The 21,217-nt window shown below is 40.2% G+C and overlaps 2 protein-coding genes and 1 long non-coding RNA gene across 8 annotated transcripts in view; 1 reads left to right on the forward strand and 2 right to left on the reverse strand.

The window, feature by feature from the left end:
* The window catches only part of ppfia2 (PTPRF interacting protein alpha 2), a 160,956-nt gene extending 142,665 nt beyond the window's left edge, over nucleotides 1–18,291 (forward strand). For 2 of the 6 annotated variants that reach the window (XM_084112385.1, XM_084112388.1), the window contains 11 exons: nucleotides 698–898; nucleotides 2,033–2,095; nucleotides 3,534–3,566; nucleotides 4,442–4,617; nucleotides 4,751–4,848; nucleotides 4,926–5,101; nucleotides 5,191–5,259; nucleotides 5,761–5,917; nucleotides 8,268–8,324; nucleotides 15,560–15,640; nucleotides 16,951–18,291. In XM_084112385.1, the coding sequence (XP_083968511.1) occupies nucleotides 698–898; nucleotides 2,033–2,095; nucleotides 3,534–3,566; nucleotides 4,442–4,617; nucleotides 4,751–4,848; nucleotides 4,926–5,101; nucleotides 5,191–5,259; nucleotides 5,761–5,917; nucleotides 8,268–8,324; nucleotides 15,560–15,618 (1,089 nt within the window). In that variant the 3' untranslated portion in view covers nucleotides 15,619–15,640; nucleotides 16,951–18,291. The remainder of the gene's footprint in view (nucleotides 1–697; nucleotides 899–2,032; nucleotides 2,096–3,533; nucleotides 3,567–4,441; nucleotides 4,618–4,750; nucleotides 4,849–4,925; nucleotides 5,102–5,190; nucleotides 5,260–5,760; nucleotides 5,918–8,267; nucleotides 8,325–15,559; nucleotides 15,641–16,950) is intronic. The other 4 variants (XM_084112387.1, XM_084112389.1, XM_084112386.1 and 1 more) reach the window with 3 other exon arrangements.
* On the reverse strand, nucleotides 13,965–14,738 carry LOC311081757. Its single transcript, XR_014606001.1, has 3 exons — nucleotides 14,600–14,738; nucleotides 14,406–14,504; nucleotides 13,965–14,101 (listed from the first exon to the last, which is right to left on the reverse strand). It is a non-coding gene; the product is annotated as an uncharacterized lncRNA (long non-coding RNA).
* acss3 (acyl-CoA synthetase short chain family member 3) overlaps nucleotides 18,227–21,217 on the reverse strand; it is a 32,679-nt gene continuing 29,688 nt past the window's right edge. The window contains exons 12-16 of the mRNA XM_084112393.1: nucleotides 21,097–21,178; nucleotides 19,613–19,735; nucleotides 19,427–19,526; nucleotides 19,129–19,304; nucleotides 18,227–19,005 (exon numbers count right to left, since the gene is read on the reverse strand). Coding sequence (XP_083968519.1) covers nucleotides 18,922–19,005; nucleotides 19,129–19,304; nucleotides 19,427–19,526; nucleotides 19,613–19,735; nucleotides 21,097–21,178 — 565 coding nt within the window. The 3' untranslated portion in view covers nucleotides 18,227–18,921. The remainder of the gene's footprint in view (nucleotides 19,006–19,128; nucleotides 19,305–19,426; nucleotides 19,527–19,612; nucleotides 19,736–21,096; nucleotides 21,179–21,217) is intronic.

Here is a 21,217-nt window from a genome sequence, read left to right on the forward strand (position 1 = left end):
AATTTGTTATCTGGTTAATGTTTTATATGTCCAGCTAAGCAGCCAAAAACAAAGAAACTAATATAGAAATAAATGTGATTATTGCTCCAAAAAGGGAGGCCTGGGATGGTATCCTTGAAATTATTTATGTATATTTTCCATATAATGGCACAGATAGGAAGTTTATTGCATGGTTAAGATAACTGCAAGGCTCTTTAATGACAGCTAAATAAGAATCTGAGTAGTAGAACAGTTGCATTTTACATACTGAGATCAGTCTTTCCTAGAATGATGCAATTGCAGTATTAAGCTTTAGTTTTTTTGTTGGAGTTTCCCAACAATGTTACATATAAATATTCATTAACGAATGAGTTGCATACTGTAAGTTGGCCATGATGCTAAAACCTATTTATGTTTGTTTATGGTCAGAAAAGACTTACACACGGGGCAATGGCGCCATCTAGTGGTGAAGCTTGCAATATAGATGTTTTAGAGCAGGGGTCTCCAACCCTGCTCCTCGAGGGTTACCATCCTGCAGAGTTTAGCTCCAACCCTAATCAATCACACCTGAACCAACTAATCAAGGTGTTCATGGTATAACAGGTAAGTGTGTTGGAGCTGAAGTCTGCAGGAAGATTGGCTACCCCTGTTTTAGAGTCATTATAATGCAGTCTTTGTACATGTTTAATCATGCAACAATGTGCGTGTGTGTTCAAAGCTGTGGCTGGGGATGCCAGCATGGTACGTCGCAGCGTGTCGTGCAAATGTAAAAAGCGGGGCCATCATGTCTGCCCTGTCGGACACCGAGATCCAGAGAGAGATCGGCATCAGCAACCCACTGCACCGCCTCAAACTGCGTTTGGCCATCCAGGAGATGGTCTCGCTCACCAGCCCATCGGCTCCCCCTACGTCTAGAACCGTGAGTACACACACTTTGTTCATTTGCTTTCTTATCCATAACATACATTATTAAAAAGTACAAAAACAAACTCCCTCTCAAAGTTTCATCATCAAAGTACCTTACCTTGTTTGGCAAATATTGGGCCACGTCGGTCCATTGCCATAACAGCATCCTTACTGACAGTTATTTTTAACCCATTTGCAGCTTAATTTTTTTTCTGTTGTCATGGTAATAGTGTTTTGCATCATCTGTGACAGCTGATCTGTGACTGTATTGTGTGATGACACATTCACAGACTGACACACACATACACACATCCCAGCAGTCAAACTGCAGCTTATTTAAGTTTTTCTTTCTCAAAGGTATTTGCATGCACACTTTCTTAAAGCATCTCCTGAAAAACTACTAATTACACAAAGTCTGGTGCACACTGTGCGATTTTGTCCACAACTGGCCATCTGACACAAATTGTGCGTTCAAGACATGTCGAAAAGTACGCCACTGCAAAGTCATAAATACGGGTGGGAAGCTCAGGATTCTCTTTCAGCCCCGATCTTTACGGGCAGAATACCACAATATTTATAGGCATTTAGCAGTGACATTCTCAGGCACAAAATATAATAGTTTACAGTGGCTTCTTAAATGAATTAAAAAAAAAAAAACATTAAAAAGCAAAACAAACCTGATGCACATTCTTTGTTCTTCATTTTCTAGAAGTAGAGTTTAAAAACCTTGCTGTATTTTTGTGTTGTAAATTTAGAGAAGGTACACCGCCATCTTGCTCCGACGAAAGTGACTTGAACGCACCTGACGTCGTAAACGCGTCGTATTTGACAATAACAAGCTCACAAGCAAAAAGAAAAGGAATTGCGCAGGGTGCACAAGACTTAAGGCATCAACTAATTTTGCATGTGAAACGCAGTTTTCATCCTCAGTAGCGGCTCCTGTCCCGTCAGAGAGAGCGATGTTTGGTCTCCCCTGACGTGCGTTTGCGTTCAGTATGTGTATCTCTGGCACATATCTCTGGACTCTGTGTCTCGCTAATGATCTGACTGTGATGCTGTAACACTATTGGCTTACAGTGCTGCTGCTCTTCTTCTTTAACACTGCTTGCCCTTCCTGTCGGATTCATCTCCGGGGCCGCCCACATAGCCGTCGGGTAACGTGTGGGTAACCCACGAGGAAATGGAGACCCTTGCCGCCCCCTCGAAAACGGTCAGTCACCTCATCCTTTTCAACTGTCTAACAGAAAAAAAGCCCACCCATATGCTTTTTGCTTACCCTTACTTACATTTTTTGCAAATGTTTTTGTTTCACAGAATCAGGATAGAGCATGAAAGTCGACATGAAATCGAAATGAGCACCATCTACTTTTCTAGTACAAGTTCCTAGTCTTATTGTGCTCAATTCAAGTCGTAATAATGGCAAAAAAACAACAATAACAGAAAAACAATCTTTACGGATATGTCAAGATGCTCTCGAAGGGGACTTTGACCCACTTTAAACGTTGAAATACATCAAATTAAGGAAGTAAAATGATTTGCGAATGGGGATTCATGTCGACTCCAAGCTCTGGTCTTTAACTGGGCAGAGGAAGATTTCCTCAGTTCACGTCTGAATATAATCAGCTCATATGTGCCGCCATCAATCACATCCAGCGCTAACGATCTTTAGATGGGTGAACCAGCAACGACAGAGGCCCTAATTTCATATAGAACAGCTCTCAACGAGGCTGAACGGACGTGACGATCTCACGTTCAAATGAAATGTAATCAGTCAAAGGAGAATAAAACTAGCCTCGTTATTCTCCATTGAGCCTCATACAATCATCACGGTTCACCCTCATCAGCATATAACCATCACCGAGAACACGAGTCTGGAACGGAATCAGACCAATGCATGTTGTGAATCTGATGTACAACCCCAAATCCAGAGAAGTTGGTCAAGAATATGTGATTTGTTAATTGTCTCTAACCTTTATTTAACTGACTAGGGTACAAAGTTTTCACTGACCAACTTAAGAAGGTAAGAGAGAAGAAGGTAAAAGAATGAAATGCTTTTTGAAATTTTTGAATTGTTTGATAATTCTCTCATGAAGTGATGAGCCATGACCCATCTTTGCTTGCAAAGACTGATATGCTCCTTTTACACTCAATCACAACCCCCTCACCTATTACCAATTCACCTACTTTGTGGACCGTTTCAAGAGTTTAACTTGGATATTCTTTAAGCTTTTCACTTTTATCTGTGCCAGATAAAAGCTTTTTTTTCACAAGTTGGTCAGTGATAATTCTTCTTTATGCTTTTGTCATTTAAATAAAGGTTAAATAAAAACATTTAACACATCACATATTCTTGATTTTATTGAATTTAAAAAAAAAATGTCCAAAAAATGTCATGCAGAGAGAGAGAGAGATGGACAAGTTTCTTACATTGTTATAGTTTCATCTACTGTGTGTGTGCTGTTGTGTTACATGTTTAATAATGTTTAAACCTGTTAGAAGCATCCGGTGCATTAGCATGTACGATTGGGTGATCATTTATTATAAAAACTAAGTATGTATGTGCTTTGAAAAGCAAACTGACGTACATACAGTTAAGCAACAGTTTGCAGACGTAGAGCTGATACAATCGCTTCCTTGTGTCTCCACAGAAGTCCCAGTCAGAGGAGGGGAGCTGGTCACAGGTGAGAGCGTGACAGTCCACACAGATATACACTAATTCATTTCTAGCACTACTGTAATTCAAATTCATAAGCAAATGTTATTTTACATGCATTTAATGTTAACATGAGAGCAGAGCGATAGAACATTGTACTAACCTCGTCTGCGTGCGGTTACAATATGTAAAAGTCAGTTAACATGGTCATTTTTGCTTTATATCAGCATGAGGATACCTGGATTTGACGCAACTATCCGCCAAATACTGTTTGCATAAAGCAGGAATTACAGCGTATAATCCTTTAGTTTAATAGTAGCGACTCTAAAAATACATTTTTTATGAAGTTTTGAATAATTAAGATTCATTAAGTCTGTTATGCTTACCAAGGCTGCATTTGTTCGAACAGTCAGATTGTGAAATATTATTCCAATTAAAATTTTGTATTTTAATATATTTTAAAATGTAATTTATTTGTGTGATACTAAAGCTGAATTTTCTGCATCATTACTCTGGTCTTAATTGTCAAATGATCCTTTATAAATTATAGCTGGCCCTGTAATATTCTGATTTGGTGCTTAGTTATTATTGCTGTTCAATTATTTATAATATTCATAATTATTGTCAATGTTTAAATCATTTTTGCTGCTTAATTTTGGTTTTGTCAGAATTCCTTGATGAATAGAAAGTTCAATAACAGCCTTTATTTGAAATTGAAATGTTTGTAACATTATACATGTCTTTAGTGTGACTTTTGATAAATGCAATGTGTTTAATTAATATAAAGTTATTGAAATAAGAAAGTTACAGCCCAGTGAATATGCAACTAAGGCTTTATAAAATGTCTAGATGACACAAAGTAGCTCTTTTAGTCAGAATCACATGGTTGTGTGTGTGATTTAGACGCTGGCATACGGGGACATGAATCACGAGTGGATCGGGAACGAGTGGCTCCCCTGTCTCGGTCTACCTCAGTACCGCAGCTACTTCATGGAGTGTTTGGTGGACGCGCGCATGCTGGACCACCTCACCAAGAAGGACCTCAGAGTGCATTTAAAAATGGTGGACAGCTTTCACAGGTCAACAGTCCAAGAACATTGGTGTCAAACTATGGGCTTAAACATTTCCATCCGATCGAGCGATTAAATCCGAGCAGACTCGACCACATTTAAACTGGCTTTGGTTGTAATATCAATGTATTGTTTGTAACAGAACCAGTCTGCAGTACGGCATTATGTGTCTGAAGAAGCTGAACTACGACAGGAAGGAGCTGGAGAGACGCAGAGAGAGCAGCCAGCATGAGATAAGAGGTAGGTAATAGTCCCCTGGGGCCGCCAGCAAAGGCGTTTGTGATATTCCGATGAACAAAGATTTTGTGTTTGCATAGACGTGCTGGTGTGGAGTAACGAACGGGTGATTCGCTGGATCCAGAGCATCGGTCTCCGCGACTACGCCAACATCCTGTTAGAGAGCGGCGTGCACGGGGCGCTCGTCGCACTCGACGACAATTTCGACTACAGCAGCCTGGCCCTGCTGCTGCAGATCCCCAACCAAAACACTCAGGTCTCCATCCATCCACACACACACACTTTACAGCTATTACATGTTTATTTGGAGGGGAAAATATTTAATTCACTCTTTTTTCCCCACAGGCTAGACAAATTCTGGAAAGAGAGTACAACAATCTGCTGGCACTGGGAACAGAGAGGCGATTAGATGAGGTCAAGCACTAGTTTCTTTATTTTATTAGAACCGAACAATCGACAGCAGTCTCTTCCAAATCCTTATTGAGCTGCATTTCTGTGTACTGCCTACATAGGTAGTGTCATAAAAGAAACCGAACCTCAAAAATGAGCAATTTAGAACGAGCGCTTTTCACAGTCAAGTTCCAAACGAAACACAAGAAGGTGTAAATGACAATTGTTTTAGCATGTTGGTCTGCATAAAAAATACAAATTTTGAGTAAAAACTGTACTAAACAAAAAAAAATTACTGAAAAGCTGATGAGGGTTCATGAATTCTAAATACATTTATTAGAATTTAATCAACATTTTGTTTTTGTTTTTTTCCACTGACCTTGACAGTGAATTGTGCAATGAGCCAATGTAAGCTTACATCAATTGCACAGCATAGCTAAAAGCATATTGTTTATGTAATTATTTGCTGCAATAAGCAGTGCAAAATAGCACTTTGGTCTAAATTTGTCTTTGGACCATCCGTAGTGCGACGAGAAAGACTTCAGAGGGCCGTCGTGGAGGAGGCAGTTTCCTCCGCGGGACGTCCACGGGATCAGCATGATGCCCGGCTCAGCGGAGACCCTGCCCGCAGGCTTCCGCCTCACTGCCACCTCCGCACACTCACGCAGACTGCCACCAGAGGGTGAGACATACTGGTGAACTCACACAGTACTACTACTCGTAGCAGATAACAGAGCACAAAAGTCGGCTAGGGGGCAAAAATGCACGTGGTTAAAAGTGGTTTGAAACGGAGCCTACGTTTGAGATGGAATACTAGCATTGTGCTTACTGCTAACTTGATTGACTTTGTTAAATTGAACTGAATTACAATTGTGTGTGTGTGTGTGTGTGTGTGTGCGCGCAGTTGATAGGGAAAAAAACGGTCTGTGCGATGAAATGTAGCACATTAGCACACATCCGATTAATTGCACGTGTGTGTTAATGGCGTGTTAGTATGAAGTGAGCGTTTGCTGTGTGCTTGTTTGTGTGTGAGGTTAATGTAGGACTGCACAATTTAATGAAATGAAACCGAAATGGTGCTTTGTCTTATTTCATAAAAGATTTGCCAATTCATAATCGCACTGAGTATATTTGCAGTGTGTTTCACGGTGAAGTGCAGCAATGATCAGAGCGGATCGATCGGTTTGCAGTAAATGCTGCTCCATTTCTGCAAGCGCTGTAAGTTTGAGTCGCTTATAACACGCATTTGAAAAATCAACACATGGCACATTTTCAAACTTGTAATGAGAGGCATTTACAAACCTGCTTTTGTGCAACAAAATAGAACATTTAATGCCATTTCCCTCCAAAAATCAATTCAGAACATCAGTCGAGTGTTTGTAATGTGGCTAATTATCGCAGAATTAGGCAGAAATTATAGAATTTTATTGTATTCTATACAGCGATAAAGTCGATTAGCATTGCATTATAAATGTACTTTATTCTTATAAAATAGGTGAGATGTCTAGAAGAACACAGATAAACCATATATTACTGCAATTTTATGTTTATTGTCTTCATGTTTTGTCAGTCAAAGCATCTCTCTCTCTCTCTCTGCGTTTTATTTTGCTACAGCGATAGCCTTTGTCCATATAAGGGATTTCCTGGAATGTTATAAGCATTATGAATTGTATGCATCTCACTTGTGGATTTCAGCACGAGGGCGCCCTCCGACTACCAGTATGAATGAAACAGATATTACATTATATGTGTGTACACAATATTGCTAACACCACCCTATTTTGGGTAAAAATAACACTCCTAAGAAATCTGAAGTAAACATGAAAATAAGAAATTACCATCACAGATTTTTATCATCATCATCATCATTATAATAATAATAATTTTATATTTTTTAATGAAATTTTAGATCTTTCTATGACTGATAGGAAAACGAAGTGGTATTTTGAAGTGCTCAGCCAAACGGATGGATGTGGTTTGCAAATGTTTTGTAATTGTCTGAAAATAGTTCTTGTTAAGGTTTGTATTTTGTGTGCCCTGTCTGGAACATTAATGTGTTTTATCAGTCACATGCCTGTTTAAGTGATGAAGTGCACTACTTGTTTTTAGACATGGGACAGACTTTTATACTTGTGCTACAAATGTGTGGCCTGTGCTACAAAATGAAACTATTTATAGTTAGTATAAGGGCTGGGAACAACAATGTGGTAATTTGTGCAATTAATATTTGTTGTTCAATGCGTTAAGTTAAATGATTGGGACATACAGGTGTAAGTGTACTGATAACAAATGGTTTAATTAGTCATTTTAGGGTTTAAGTTATCTGCGTTATTGACAGAAACATCACTAAACTATATAAAATGGCACATGTAAATGTGATATTATAATGGACTTGAATATTGTGAATATCGTTTTAAGTACACTAAATTGAAAGTTGTTATTTTGTAATGTATGATAATTGTTCATAAATAATGAATAAAATGTGATGATAATTTTATAAACCTGATATTTGATCATTTGCAGTTTAGTCGTAGCTTTCAGTTCTACTGTAACGTTGAATTGTTATAATTAGTAATTAGATCAATCGATCGATCAATCAGTTTAACAGAGCTGTCAGTATGGATGTAAGGTACATACTGGCCTCCATTTGTAGTACTCTGTAAAAACATTAAAGAAATAAGTAAAATATGAACTGTATTATTTCAAAAGTGAATTTTCAGCAGCCATTTCTTCAGTCTTCAGTGTCACATGATATTTATGTGTGCAATTGGTTTGTGTCAGAAAAAGTGAAACTGATGCCTTTGGCGTTTTCCACATTCCGACTTGGGTGAACTATTCCATGAATACATATTTTGGTCAAAATGATAGGAAAGAGAGTCCAATTATTAGTAGTATGGTGGGACACTATTCCAAACATAGCCAGTTGCACACAAACAAACTTCACCTCAAGATGGACAGACAAAAGTAACACACACACACACACAAAGGTTGACTGTGTTTCTGTTGTTTTTTTACGGACGGCTGCCGGGTAGTCTTGTACGAGGCGATGGACGACAGTCCTGACGACATGTATTTGGACTGGTTTCAAGGTCAGATATGACAGCGCCTCCAAATGTGTGGCTTTCCCGACCCTCGTCCCTACAGTGTAGTGTACTCGTACCCCCTTACGTGGTCTCAATGTCTCCTGTCCTTTCTTAACCGTCAAATATACCTGTGAAGTGTATGTCAACAGTGTTTTGGAGCAGCATCACGGCAGCCTCGGAACGGAGAGATGTGGCGGATCCCGTAATAGCAATAAATGCATTATGTTGGCCAAACCGTTTTCCTTTGTCTTTTTGTATTCAATCAAACATACTCTGTTTGAGAGTAAAACTAATTATTTTGTAATTAATTTTTTTTTAAAGATTGCAAAAAAGTCTTCTTAAGGCTCAAAAATAAAGAAGTTGATCAAATTATTTGCAGTGCGTGTAAATCTTTGAAACCCTTTATAGTCCAGTCATTTTATGAAAAAAGGTTAAACAAATTGCAACAGAAGCAAACTCAACTGAATATGTCCTGAGTAAGGAAAAAAAAAAGCCCAAAAGAATCCCATTAGGGGAAAGTTTCAAAAAAGACCCAAATATAGCCTATTCATACGCCTATTCATTCTTTTTCTCACGTGAATAGGGTAAAAATGTTAACCTTTAGATATCACCATGAAAATTACTGAGTTGATTACTTACATCAAGACAAACAAAAAATGTATTACAAGTTTTTTAAAATTGTTTGTTAACATGGACAAACGGTGCATAATCTAATTACGTATGTGCTAATATGCATAAATACCACAACAGATCTAAACATTGGGTCTAGCCAGGTGAAAATGTCTTGTTGAATCTTCTTGACACATAACAGTAAAATACTTAATGTTAAGGTCTTAATGGTTGCAAAAACTGTTACTGTTTTTCCTTACTCATTTAGGCTACCCATGAGCATTAATACATAGAGGCAGGAACAAGTACTTTAGAAAACAGCCTTTATTAATTATTATTGCAGAGATGGGGTTTGTGGCTGGGTCTGTGGGACTGTTTCTGGGGATTCACTTTTTATTTTACCTACCTTTTGTCTTCTGCATTCTCCTTACCATTGTCTCCTGTTCTTCCCTCAGACTCGTCCCCTAGAAACAGTCCCACGGACCCAGCCCCAAACCCCATCTCTGCAATAATAATTAATAAAGGCTGGTTTCTAAAGTACTTGTTCCTGCCTCTATGTATTAATGCTCATGGGTAGCCTAAATGGGTTCCATTAAGACCTTAACATTAAGTATTTTACTGTTATGTGTCAACAAGATTCAACAAGACATTTTCACCTGGCTAGACCCAATGTTTAGATCTGTTGTGATATTTATGCAAATTAGCACATACGTAATTAGATTATGCACCGTTTGTCCATGTTAACAGTGTTTTGGAGCAGCAACTCAGTAATTTTCATGGTGATATCTAAAGGTTAAAATTTTTACCCTATTCACGTAAGAAAAAGAATGAATAGGCTATATTTGGGTCTTTTTCGAAACTTTCCCCTAATGGGATTCTTCTGGGCTTTTTTTTCCCTTACTCAGGACATATTGAGGATACAAAATCAGTTGAGTTTGCTTCTGTTGCAGTTTGTTCAAGGTTGACCCCCATTTTGGCTTAAAATGACTGGACTATTATTATTCTTTGTGCATTTCGAACACTTTGCTTGCGAGTTGAAAAGTGTTGCTTGCGAATGATGAAAGGCCCTTTTCTATTGGTCACCCTGGATCGAAATGACACGTTGACCACACCCACTACATTTTCCCGCTGCTGCCGCGCAGTGTGTCTGAGAGAAGAGCGAGCGAACTTGTAACATGTCGAGCAACAGGTCGTTTAGTGAGTTAGATAACTGATTTAATACAAAATCAGCGACAAGTGAACTAAATTATTCTCTTCTTATGCTCTCCTCTGTCTGTTATCAAAACTGCATGTCTCTAGAGCACCAAAAGGTAAATAGTGTACCTTTAAGTAAAGAAATAACAGCGATTATATTTTGTGATAAATGATCTGAATGTTATATATTTGTTACATCAACTAATTTTGGAATGTTTGGAAATGTAAACTGATATTTCCTACGGACACACTACAGCAAAAGATCAAAATAACTGGCTTAAAACCAATTTTTGTATACTATTGGTGGCTCTGGCTGCTAGCTTTGCTGTTGTGTTGGCTAATAAAATCTATTCAGAGACAACATCAAGTATTTAAATAGAGCATAAGAAGAGAATAATTCAGTTCACTTGTCACTGAGTTTATGATATTAAATCAGTTATCTAACTCAGTAAATGACTTGTTGCTCGACATGTTACAAGTTCGCTCGCTTTTCTCTCTCAGACACACTGCGCGGCAGCAGCGGGAAAACGTAGTGGGCGTGGTCAACGTGTCATTTCGATCCAGGGTGACCAATAGAAAAGGGCCTTTCATCCTGGTTGATAAAGACCACCCACTGAGAGACGGCTTCATTCGCAAGCAAAACTTTTCAACTCACAAGCAAAAGATTTAGACCTGCAAAATAGACCCAGAAAAGAGATCAAAATGTGTGCATTTGTGATGAAAAAGTGTTTGAAATGCACAAAGAAAAAATAAAAGTTTTCATAGATGTACATGCACTGCAAATAATTTTATCAACTTTATTTTTGAGCCTTAAGACTTTTTTTTGCAATCTTTTACTTTTTTTTTTATTACAGAATAATCCGTTTTACTCTCAAACACAGTACGTTTGATTGAATATAAAAGAAACAAAGTAAACTCCATAAACCAACGACAGGAAAAATACGAAGGATAAGATTTAAAAAGAAACGGTGTTCATTTTTCCAAATATTTGTAGTAGCTCTGAAGTTGCTACTTTTCACGAAGATATTAAAAAAATGAGTGTAAATATTGGGTAGTTGTTGAATTTGGTACACACGTCATTGCCATTCTCGTGAAGATCCTTTTGGGAAGCCGTCTTCAACGTTCACTCTAATATCCAGCGGAAGCGTGCCAAGGTGGGTTCTTTTCAGCACAATATGTGGAGTAGCTCTTTTTTCCTTTTATTCCTAGATGCCAAGCGGTTTCCAAAGGTCCAATCCTTTGCGGCGGTCCTGGTCAATTTACTGACGTTTGCGTTTCACCCATCCAGTAAAGAAGGGCGAAAGAGAAATCCCTCTCTCCTAGAGAGGGTGCACGTATGACGTCAGAACCCGGAAGTGTAATTCGCCACTGGCTCCTATTTTCCAATGTGATGTTATAATGTTTTTTTTTTTTAATTTACGCGTAAAATGAAGCCTGTGGTAAACATAACTTAACAAAAATGTTTTGTTGTACAATGTAAATTACACAGACTCACACCCCAAGCTGCCATACGTAGTTGGAAAAGGAACATAACTCCTCCAAAATTGTCGCTATTGGTGCGTGTAATTGATGTCGTAGAATAAAACTTCAATGTATAGTGAATTTATGTTTATCACAGGGTTTACTTTACTCATTACTCAGGAACCAGCTACGAATTAGAAGTCATACCCGTGCCACTCTATATGGAGTGTCCACACTGCTCTGCGTTCCCATTAAGAGCATCAGAGCGCCAAACGCGAATCGTGTCCATGGATCTTTTTGAAGGAAGTATGACGATCGCTTGTGTCTTGGAGGTGGATGCGGAGGATGATGAAGAAGATGCAATCCTCCCACACGTCCATGGACTTGGACCTTCTAAAGAACGTACAGGAGATCAGCCGCCGAACTCCCAAGCGACTAGCCGCCGCAACAAGAATGCCAGGGTGTCGAGACGAACAAAGCCAGATTCCTGGCTTCCCTGCACGTGTTGCAGAGATGTGACATTTCTGGAACAAGCTTTCTTCTCAGAGTGTCCGTTAAAGGTTTTTGTAGGTTGCCACAACACAGAGCTGCGGACTCCCTTTGAATCGTCACCGGCAAATCACCTCCACCCCAATTGAGCGACTTTATCTTCGGCCTGTCCTCCACCCTCAGGTGGCGAGATCCTCTGCAGAAGTTGAGGTGCACCTGCATCAAATGCACTGCCTTGTACGTTTCTCAGAGATGCTAAATCAGAGTAAGAGAAGATAATACAATATAATGCAGCTCCTGCGTCAATAGCCCTGGCCTCTCCTGTTCCACAGGGACCACCTGTCACGAGCACATGCGGAGAGTAGTTCTCTGGGCCTTGGTAATGAGATTTTACAGTGAAGGTTAAAGGTTTGCCTTTGAGGGCGACGGGGACTGTTTGTAATGCAACAGCTGCGTCAGTGTGTTGTACGCACGACGGGACACGGAAGTGTTTGAGGTATGGTGCCCACAGATGCATTGTTCTCTTTGTTCTGTTGCAGATTTGTAATGTTTTGTGCAGGAATGAGAGCAAAGCCTTTGGTGGCACAAAGGTACATGTCATCGCAATTTGTGTGCGTGTCATGTGGCGACTGACAGAAATACCATAGGTCAACACCTACTTGCAAGCAGGTTTATGGAAGGCCTGCGGTCTCTGAACACTTTGGATTGTGGAACGTGTTATAGTTTTGTTAAGGGTAGTTTTATTACTGGGCATATTTAGCAGACATCCTGCTTTGTCTGTTCATAACTCGGGTATGCTGTTTGCTGTGGATTACACGAGACTAGCTGTCAAAGGTGCTCCAGCATTTGCGGTGAAGGTGAGGGAGCCCCTGCTCGTGAAGTGGCGAATTTACTGACTTTGGGTTCACAGCCACTTTTGTTTTAGTGGAAGAGGAGTGGCTTCATAGTTTGTGCCTCGTCAGTGCATCGGCTCTCCTCACTATGTGGACAGAACAAAGGCACTTAATGAGGAGTTTTTGTGTCACGGGTTTAGGACTTGTTCTACCAGAGGTACACTACGGCTACCTCACGGTTTGCGACATATTTGCGGCTGTGAGTCGCGCTTGGCTTCCTGTTTTGGGGTGATTTTTCATTGGTGCATTATGTTCCGAGTGTTTCTAAAAGAAAATCATGACAGTGGCACTTAGTCGGTTGACATGCAAGCTTTGGACAGCATATGCGCAATCCAGGAGCTGTGTATATCCCAACTCTGCACTTAATCTGACTCCAATTTGAAATGATTATGCCATTGAGATTATGTTTGTAGTTAGAAAGTAATCCTAAACATTGGTTATTGATGAATGTAGATATTTGATTATTCTGGGTATCCCATACTTTCCAGAGTCAAAAGCCCTGTGTTACGTGGATCTCACGAACACAAATTTGCCAGTCTGATCTTGGTCAGAGGGTGTAGAGTTAGCTAATACCTCTTTAGTCAGTTGCCCAGTGCTCACTTGTACCAAAAAAAGTGTAGTTTATTTAGCCATTTCTCTACAACTTGCTGTACAACAACTGAAGTCAGCGATAGACAGAAATGAAAAGGTTTTCAGATGACATGCCTACTGCTCCCCTTTAGTTTGGGCTATCCTGGACACAGATCTGCAGTAGCATCAGCCTCCTCATAAGCTACTGGTCATAATGATTGGAAAATGTATTTGTCAGGTAAAAATGTATCATGCCAATTACATAATTAAACAATTAGAAGGCAACAGAGAAGTAATAAATACATTTGTACAATTGCTCAAAGATGACTCTAAGAGTAAGAAATGCATACCTGACAGAGACACACAGTGGTGTGTGTGTGTGTGTGTGTGTGTGAGTTTTGTGAGTGCATAAATGGCTGTTCTGCACCTTCCCTTAAATATCCAGACCAGGACAAAAGGGTTGTAAAGATTTTACTACACAAGCACCTGATTTTGGTGAGAGGAGAGGATTCTCATATCTTGAAGAGAATTCTTCAAAGTGTTCAGTTTTTGTCATTATACCAGTGACTGCAAAGAAATTGAGACCATTTTACCAATCACAGTTTTAAAAGACGTTTAAAATGATAGCAAACAATAGATGGACAAGATATGTTCTATGTGGTATATAGACATTGTTAGGGGAGTTTCTGTGACTTGAATCAGGGGGAAGGGAGGGGGAGTCCTGTGAATTAGTGGTGATTGGTGTGTTAACTGGCAGTGTTAAGCAGCTGGAGATGATGTTGTGTTTAGTTAGGAATGTGTGCTGGAATGATGAAGAGAACAGTGTATTGTGTATATGGATTAGAAATCCTGTTCCTGGAGGATGACAAACCTGAATGGTTTAGCTCCAAAACCTGAGTGTAGCTCCAAGCCTTGCGAAACAGAGAAGCAGCAAGTAATGAATGTCTCTTTTTGGGTGTGAAATTGGATCCTGCAGAGAAAGCAAGCAAAGACCTGGCTGAGGAGTTGCAGGTGTAGTCATTGTACTAAGGCAGTAGAAAAGAAGGCAAAGAATGAGTGAAGTACCTTCCTTCCCCCGTGTCCCCTCGGTTGTGTCGCGCAGGTGGAGTCGCAGGTCTTTACACGAGCCGGTCTTCACACGACGAGGGAGGAACACGACGGCTGCCGCTACAGCTCCACTGACTGCTTATGTACCTCACGCCCCATCAGCCGCATCACAATCTGCTCTTCAATCAACCAACCGCGCGCCTTCTGCAAAGTCACCTGACGCTCTACACACCATTTACGCGTTACAAATTAATAACCGTGGAAACAACACGCTGCTGCTCCACCTCCTCGTTACCTACGACCAATCGCAACAGCTACTGTGTGTTCCAGGTCAAATAGCATTCTTGACCCACTGTTCATACACTCATTTTTGTGTGCTTTCTCTCAAAAGCACAGATGAGCACTGTTTTATTCATGTCCCCCTTTAACACCTCTGTACTCTGTGTTTGGATGTTGACCACTCACACCAAACACACTATACTAACCGTGTCATTGTGCTGTACTGATTTCTTTCATAATACAATAAATATCTACCTATTATAATCAAGCCACTTGGCTCCCTTTATCCAATGTGCTCTAAACAACCTTATGTGTTCCTACTTATTTATTTATTTTTTGGGGGGGGGGGGTTTTGGTGTACATTATACAAACTCTCACAAGGGTGATGATATTGATTATACCACATCATCCTGTTAAATATACAACCACTCATTCAGCAGTAGTTGAAACCTGAACCTAAAAGCTGGAACACACCTCCAAGGGGCCTCAGGATCATTGAGGTACTCTCATTTTCAAAGTCTGACTTCCACACCTGAAAAACACATTATTAATGAAAACAATCAAAACCCGGAGTGGTTTTGCAAACTTTATGAATGGATGCTCAGCCAGGGGTGGAAACAAACAAACAAACAATCACACACATTTTTTTACTCCAAACACACACACTCACTCACTCTCAGTATCTTTGTTTCTGTGCAGTTGGACCATCAGCAGTACAGCGTCTGGACAGCTCCACTGTGAGGACCTACTCTTGCTGAGAGAACATGACAACTTCAAGCTGTGAGTGACTCCCATACTCTCAAAACAACCAACATGTGTTGTCCCTCTCCTCTACCATCTGCAAAATAAATCACTCATTAAATCTATATACCCAGTAAGTAACACTTCATGAATTGCGTTCACATCAACAATCCATCCACTGAAGTGACAAGAGTGCACCAGCATCTGCGTGACACTGTTCACGCAATTCAAACACACTGGCCTTTATGATCGCACCGACCGTGTCGGCAGGCAAACAGCCGTGACGTTACACTCTTATTACATGTAACTACAACTTCAGCCGACAAAGCTTGACACCAACACTAACATTACAAACTCACAGGACTGGAATATTACTACAAAAAAGGGACATTTTTATTGCTGCACCAGCTTCCCCCACCCCAGATACAGCTCTGATAGTGCATCACTCCATAATCACAAATAGTAGCAGCAGGGATACAACTACACGCTGCTTTCCTCTAGCAACAGTTTCTGATGTAAACAGGACACTTCAGAGCATTCTGAAAGAGCAGTCAGACCTCCTTAAGGATTCCAATCAACTCTTTGGAAACACTTTGAAAACCACTTCATCAGTGCACCGCTCCCAATAAGCGGAACAAACATGTTTTCAAGGTTGCTTGCTCTAAATACATGGCTACAAAAAACATCCAACATGACAGGACTGAAATTCAAGCTTTTCTTCAGTAAGACAATTGTTTAAATCATAAACAAACTTTGTGCAAGAGTGCTAAAGGACTATATCTACTTCTCCCCACCCACCCCGCCACTACTCCACTCCACTCCACTCAACCCACAAACACACCTGGCGAGTGTTTGAATGACCACAGGACTTCACATCAGCGCCTGAACGTGAATGCAGTTGACGTATCCCACAAGAACAATGAAAACACCAAGCGGCCACAACAACTACCGCTCAAAGACACATTCCCACATTAGTCCTGCCCACAAACTTTACTTCAGAGAGACTGTGACCAGCTATTACTTCTCCACTGTCTCCTCCTCCCACACTTACATTCCACAAACTCCGGAGAGAAAAAAATGTCCCACCCTGACACGCTAAGCTGTATCATAACTCATAATGGGAAATGTTACGTAATAAGTACTGTCTTGTTCTGTGGGTAAGCGCATTACTTATCACAGTTCAAAATCCACGGGCGCACGTAACCGCAGCTAGTCCACGGAGCTGACTGTCGTCGAGCTCCTTTCTCTCATCGTTTACTCGCCCTCGTGTCGTTCCAAAACTGTTTGTGTTCCTAAATCGAAACGACCGCTTGTGTTCATGTGAAACGTTACTTTGATGTTTCTTCCAGAGTCGTACCTTCAAGTTGGCCCGAACAAACGATTCTGGCGAGTCACACTGCCAAGAGAACAACGGAAGCCTGCGGAGGACAGGGCGAGGAGGGGATGGTGAAGGCCCGCCGACCTCCCCCGTCCCGCTCCTCCGCCGCGGATGCCGACGCGCTCTCGCCCTTTCTGTCTTCTACGCCACGCGCCTCCTTCGGCTTGAGTACTGTGTATTTCTTCTACAGGGGATGTGTAAGTTCAACTGTAAATCACTATAAATAAAGCTCTTTTATATATGGAAATACATAAACAAATATAAAGAAGTATATATATACATACACATGTCTATATATAAAAAGATAAACCACACATTCAGACTTTGTGCACATTGTGTCTTTTAACGTCAAGGTTTTGAACGCTGCTGCTGTTGTTACGCCTTTTCCCCCAACACCCGAGAGACGCTTTTCATTCCGTTCCTTTTCATTGCCGATTGAAAGCCCCTCGCCCAAAAACAATACGTACCCGTCCGAGTCTACGTGACGTTCGTTTTTTGCTCTTACCCCGGTGGAGCACGGGTCTGACCCAAACCCTTCAAAAACACACATCTAACTGGATTTTGTTCGGAAACTACAAATATTTACATGTCAAACTAAATAATAATCATAAACTCAAATAACATTGCCCGGGTCTTCATTTCATCCATCATTAATGCCTGAACCGGATCGTGGAAAGCGACTAAGACGTACAAAACCTAAAAGTGATTCGGCCCTCTTGAAACACCCTCGACGCTCACCCCCGCAAATGGCTACGGTACTTTCGGGAGCCTACGTTTTGACATTTTCCGCAAGAACGTCGTTAATTGGATATATTTAACTCTCGTGTTGACTTTAAAGCGTACGCTCGCACGTGTTATTTTTTGGTTTGGTTAGAAACAATGTAAAACACGTATAGTTCGTGATCAAATTTCCCGTCGCGACCGCTCGCCTGCTGACCTTTGATCGGCCAGCCTCGTCTCGATAGTGTCCCGCGGCCTCTCGTTAGGGGAAATCTCCAAAAAGACAGGCTTAGCTCGTAGTGATCGTACACTTACTTGCTGTGACTTACTTTGGTGTAAAAAATGTTTCCAACTCTTGTTTGTGTTCAAAATGCAGGGAACACCTCTTGTACAGCCCTCCACTTCCTGTCTTTGAGTTATTTCTGACACTTCGACAGTTTGTACATCCCTGTTTTGCACGCGCAGAGAATCGTTTTATTTTGTGTCCATTTTTTTATTTATTACTGATTGTATCTTGGTCAAAACTATGTGGTGATCAAAGAACTTTTAATTGTCAATAAAAGTACACTCAAATAGGTTTTCTTTATAACAATCGTTGTCGGAAATCTTTTTACAATGCAGTTCTTCAAACTGATACTACACTGGTACACCTTGATTTTGATCCATTCATTTTTTTATAGTGCAGTGTGTGTGTGTTGCAGGGTGAATCTCACAAAAACTGTCCAGCTTATATTTTACCAATCAAAAGGAGGATAACAATATTACACTTCATGAAAATGGAGCCAACTTTTAGGACAACTAAATTATTATTTTTTTGTACATTACAATAGAAAAACATTTCTTTACATAAAATAAATCTAACTTCTTATTGTTTCTCTTTTCTCCTGATATTGGGGTGAAATAAATATAAACCGGACGTATTTTTGTAACATTCACCTATTCAAACTTATCTAAACTATTTGATTGGTGTTAATTTGGTCCAACTAATACAAAACCTTAAACAAATACAACTTAATACAAATACAACTCATTAATGACTTTTTTTTTTTTTGGTTACAATTTAGTATCACATTATTGTAAAAAAAAAATGATGGCATAGCAAGGAGTACATTCTATTGGGAACCACATTCCTCTATTGCAAATAAATTTCACATTTTAGAGAGGACGGTGTGTGTGTGTGTGTGTGTGTCTGTGTGTGTGTCCGTCCATATCTGATGGTAAATTATTTACCAGGTTCTTTTACAGTTTCTCTCAGCATCTTTTCAATGTCCTTAAAGACCTCAGGATCCTCTATGGTGGGACTGATCTATAAATTTCACATTACAAACATCCAAATTAGAAAGCTCTGCAGTCCCGTAATATTTTCACTGAACAAGAGCATTTGCAGCTGTCCACCAACTTAATAACAGTTATCATGTCAAGAAAATACCTTAAAAGGCTTGCCGTTCACCAGGTTAGCGAGAGACGATCGTGGAATTTTTCCTGAGCGGGTTTTGGGAAGAGCTTTGACAAAGACAACCTTCCTGAGAGCCGCAACCGGCCCGATGGTGTCCCTCACCAATTTCACCATCTCGTTCACCAGCACTTCTTCACTCTTCTGACACCCTACAAACAAACACACACACACAAATATACATCCAATAAAGTGTATTCTTTTATATTCTTTTATATATATATATATATATATATATATATATATATATATATATTTATTCTTCATTTCTCACCATTCCCGAGCACACACAAAGCCAGAGGCACATGTCCCTTCAGGGGGTCCTCCAGCCCCACCACAGCACAGTCCACCACGGCAGGGTGCAGCAGGACAGACTGAAGGACACACACAATATATGGTTTGTTAGTATGCCAACAACAAAGATGCTTGTGGTTGTTGTTATTTGTGTTGTGAGTGAGACCTCTTCGAGGGCGCCGGTGGACAGCCTGTGACCCGCCACGTTGATGACGTCGTCGGACCGAGACATGATGTACAAGAAGCCCTCCTCGTCCACAAACCCTGCGTCCATGGTGTCATAGTAACCCTAGGAGGGAGTACAATAAAAATCCTTTTCAATACAAAAACTACTACTTGAAGATATTTTTTAATACTAACATTCATGACTGGTATAAGTAATATTTCTTTGAGCTGCTGGATGGCGCTGCACCCCATAAAAGCACACATCACAACATGTCAGCTCGATCCAATTTGCTTATTTCTACAAGTATACCACAACAGTGGAATATAAAGCCTACTCATAAAGCCTTGAAATTCTATTTCAGTAAGTTTTGTAATTATAATGCAATGAATGTACGCTACATGCTTGCTTATTCTCAGGCTGCAGTGTACTTCTGTCAGGTTCTTATATTCAGTACCAACAAAAACATACACTTCTAGTTACATGTAATGTAAAAGTAAACTTATAAATAAAATGCCTAATATACCACCTTAAAAACATTACTTCTACCAAACATTGTCAGTTCATTTCTCTTACTCTAGGACTTCCTAATACTCACAATGTAGTGTGCATGTCATATGGATCACATTTTGTGCCTTTTTAAAGCCTCAAAGTTTCAGTTCCAGTTCATTGTATCTAATTACATAGAACATAGCAGTACTTCATTCAAAATACATCAAACGATCAAAACATCTTTTACACCTTTCGTTACGATCAGCGTGTGGACTGAATGCAGCCAACCGCAGCTGAGATGTAATGATCAAAAGCGCATGCTGAGCGCCGTCCTGTGATGAGATTATGACTGTCCTGCCTGATTATTTTCAAAAGAAATGGATATAGACATCCTGATCAAACTGCGTGTTCACCGACCTGCTGACACGTACCTGGAAGACGCTTGTCGGAATCATTAATCGGATAGCTAGGCGACTTCCTAAAGTTGGGTACGCAGCTTTCATATTACGAGCACTCATAAAACGAATCGCTGGACTCCAACCTTCTCAGATCCTGATTGAGGCACAAAGTATCAATTGACATTCATTAGATATTCTGTCTATGACAAAATTCTCTATTTCATATTTTACACATACAAATTCAAATCACAAAGGCACAAACCACACTTATTTGATTATTTTCTTAATTTCTTCATTATTAGGTTATGGTGTACGCCAGATAAACCTTCCCCTAATCCGCATATAAAAACATAAACTGTGACTGGTCACTTTGCATGTTGCCTGTCTGAATGAGTCTGTCTGAATTTTGCCCACAATAACTGGACCACACATAACTGCAAGTCCAAAGTCTGCCTATGCTGGTGCTACAAAATGCTCCTTTCAAACTACTGCACAAAAAAATGAAGGAAGATCCTTGGGACTGGAAGGAAGACACTTGCATGCGTGTCACAGTAGAGCAGATGGTGAATATATGCGTGTATACAGCTGAATGCTTACAGGGAACTTGGTGAAGTACAGCTTCTTAAACAGCGTCTGATTCTGCCAGAGACTGAGAGCCGCCCCGGGAGACAGAGGAAGCCTGACGAGAGAAGAAAAAGACATGTTTTCACAAGAACAA

This window comes from Abramis brama, assembly GCF_963993115.1.
Source record: "Abramis brama genome assembly, chromosome: 4".
Taxonomy (NCBI): domain Eukaryota; kingdom Metazoa; phylum Chordata; class Actinopteri; order Cypriniformes; family Leuciscidae; genus Abramis; species Abramis brama.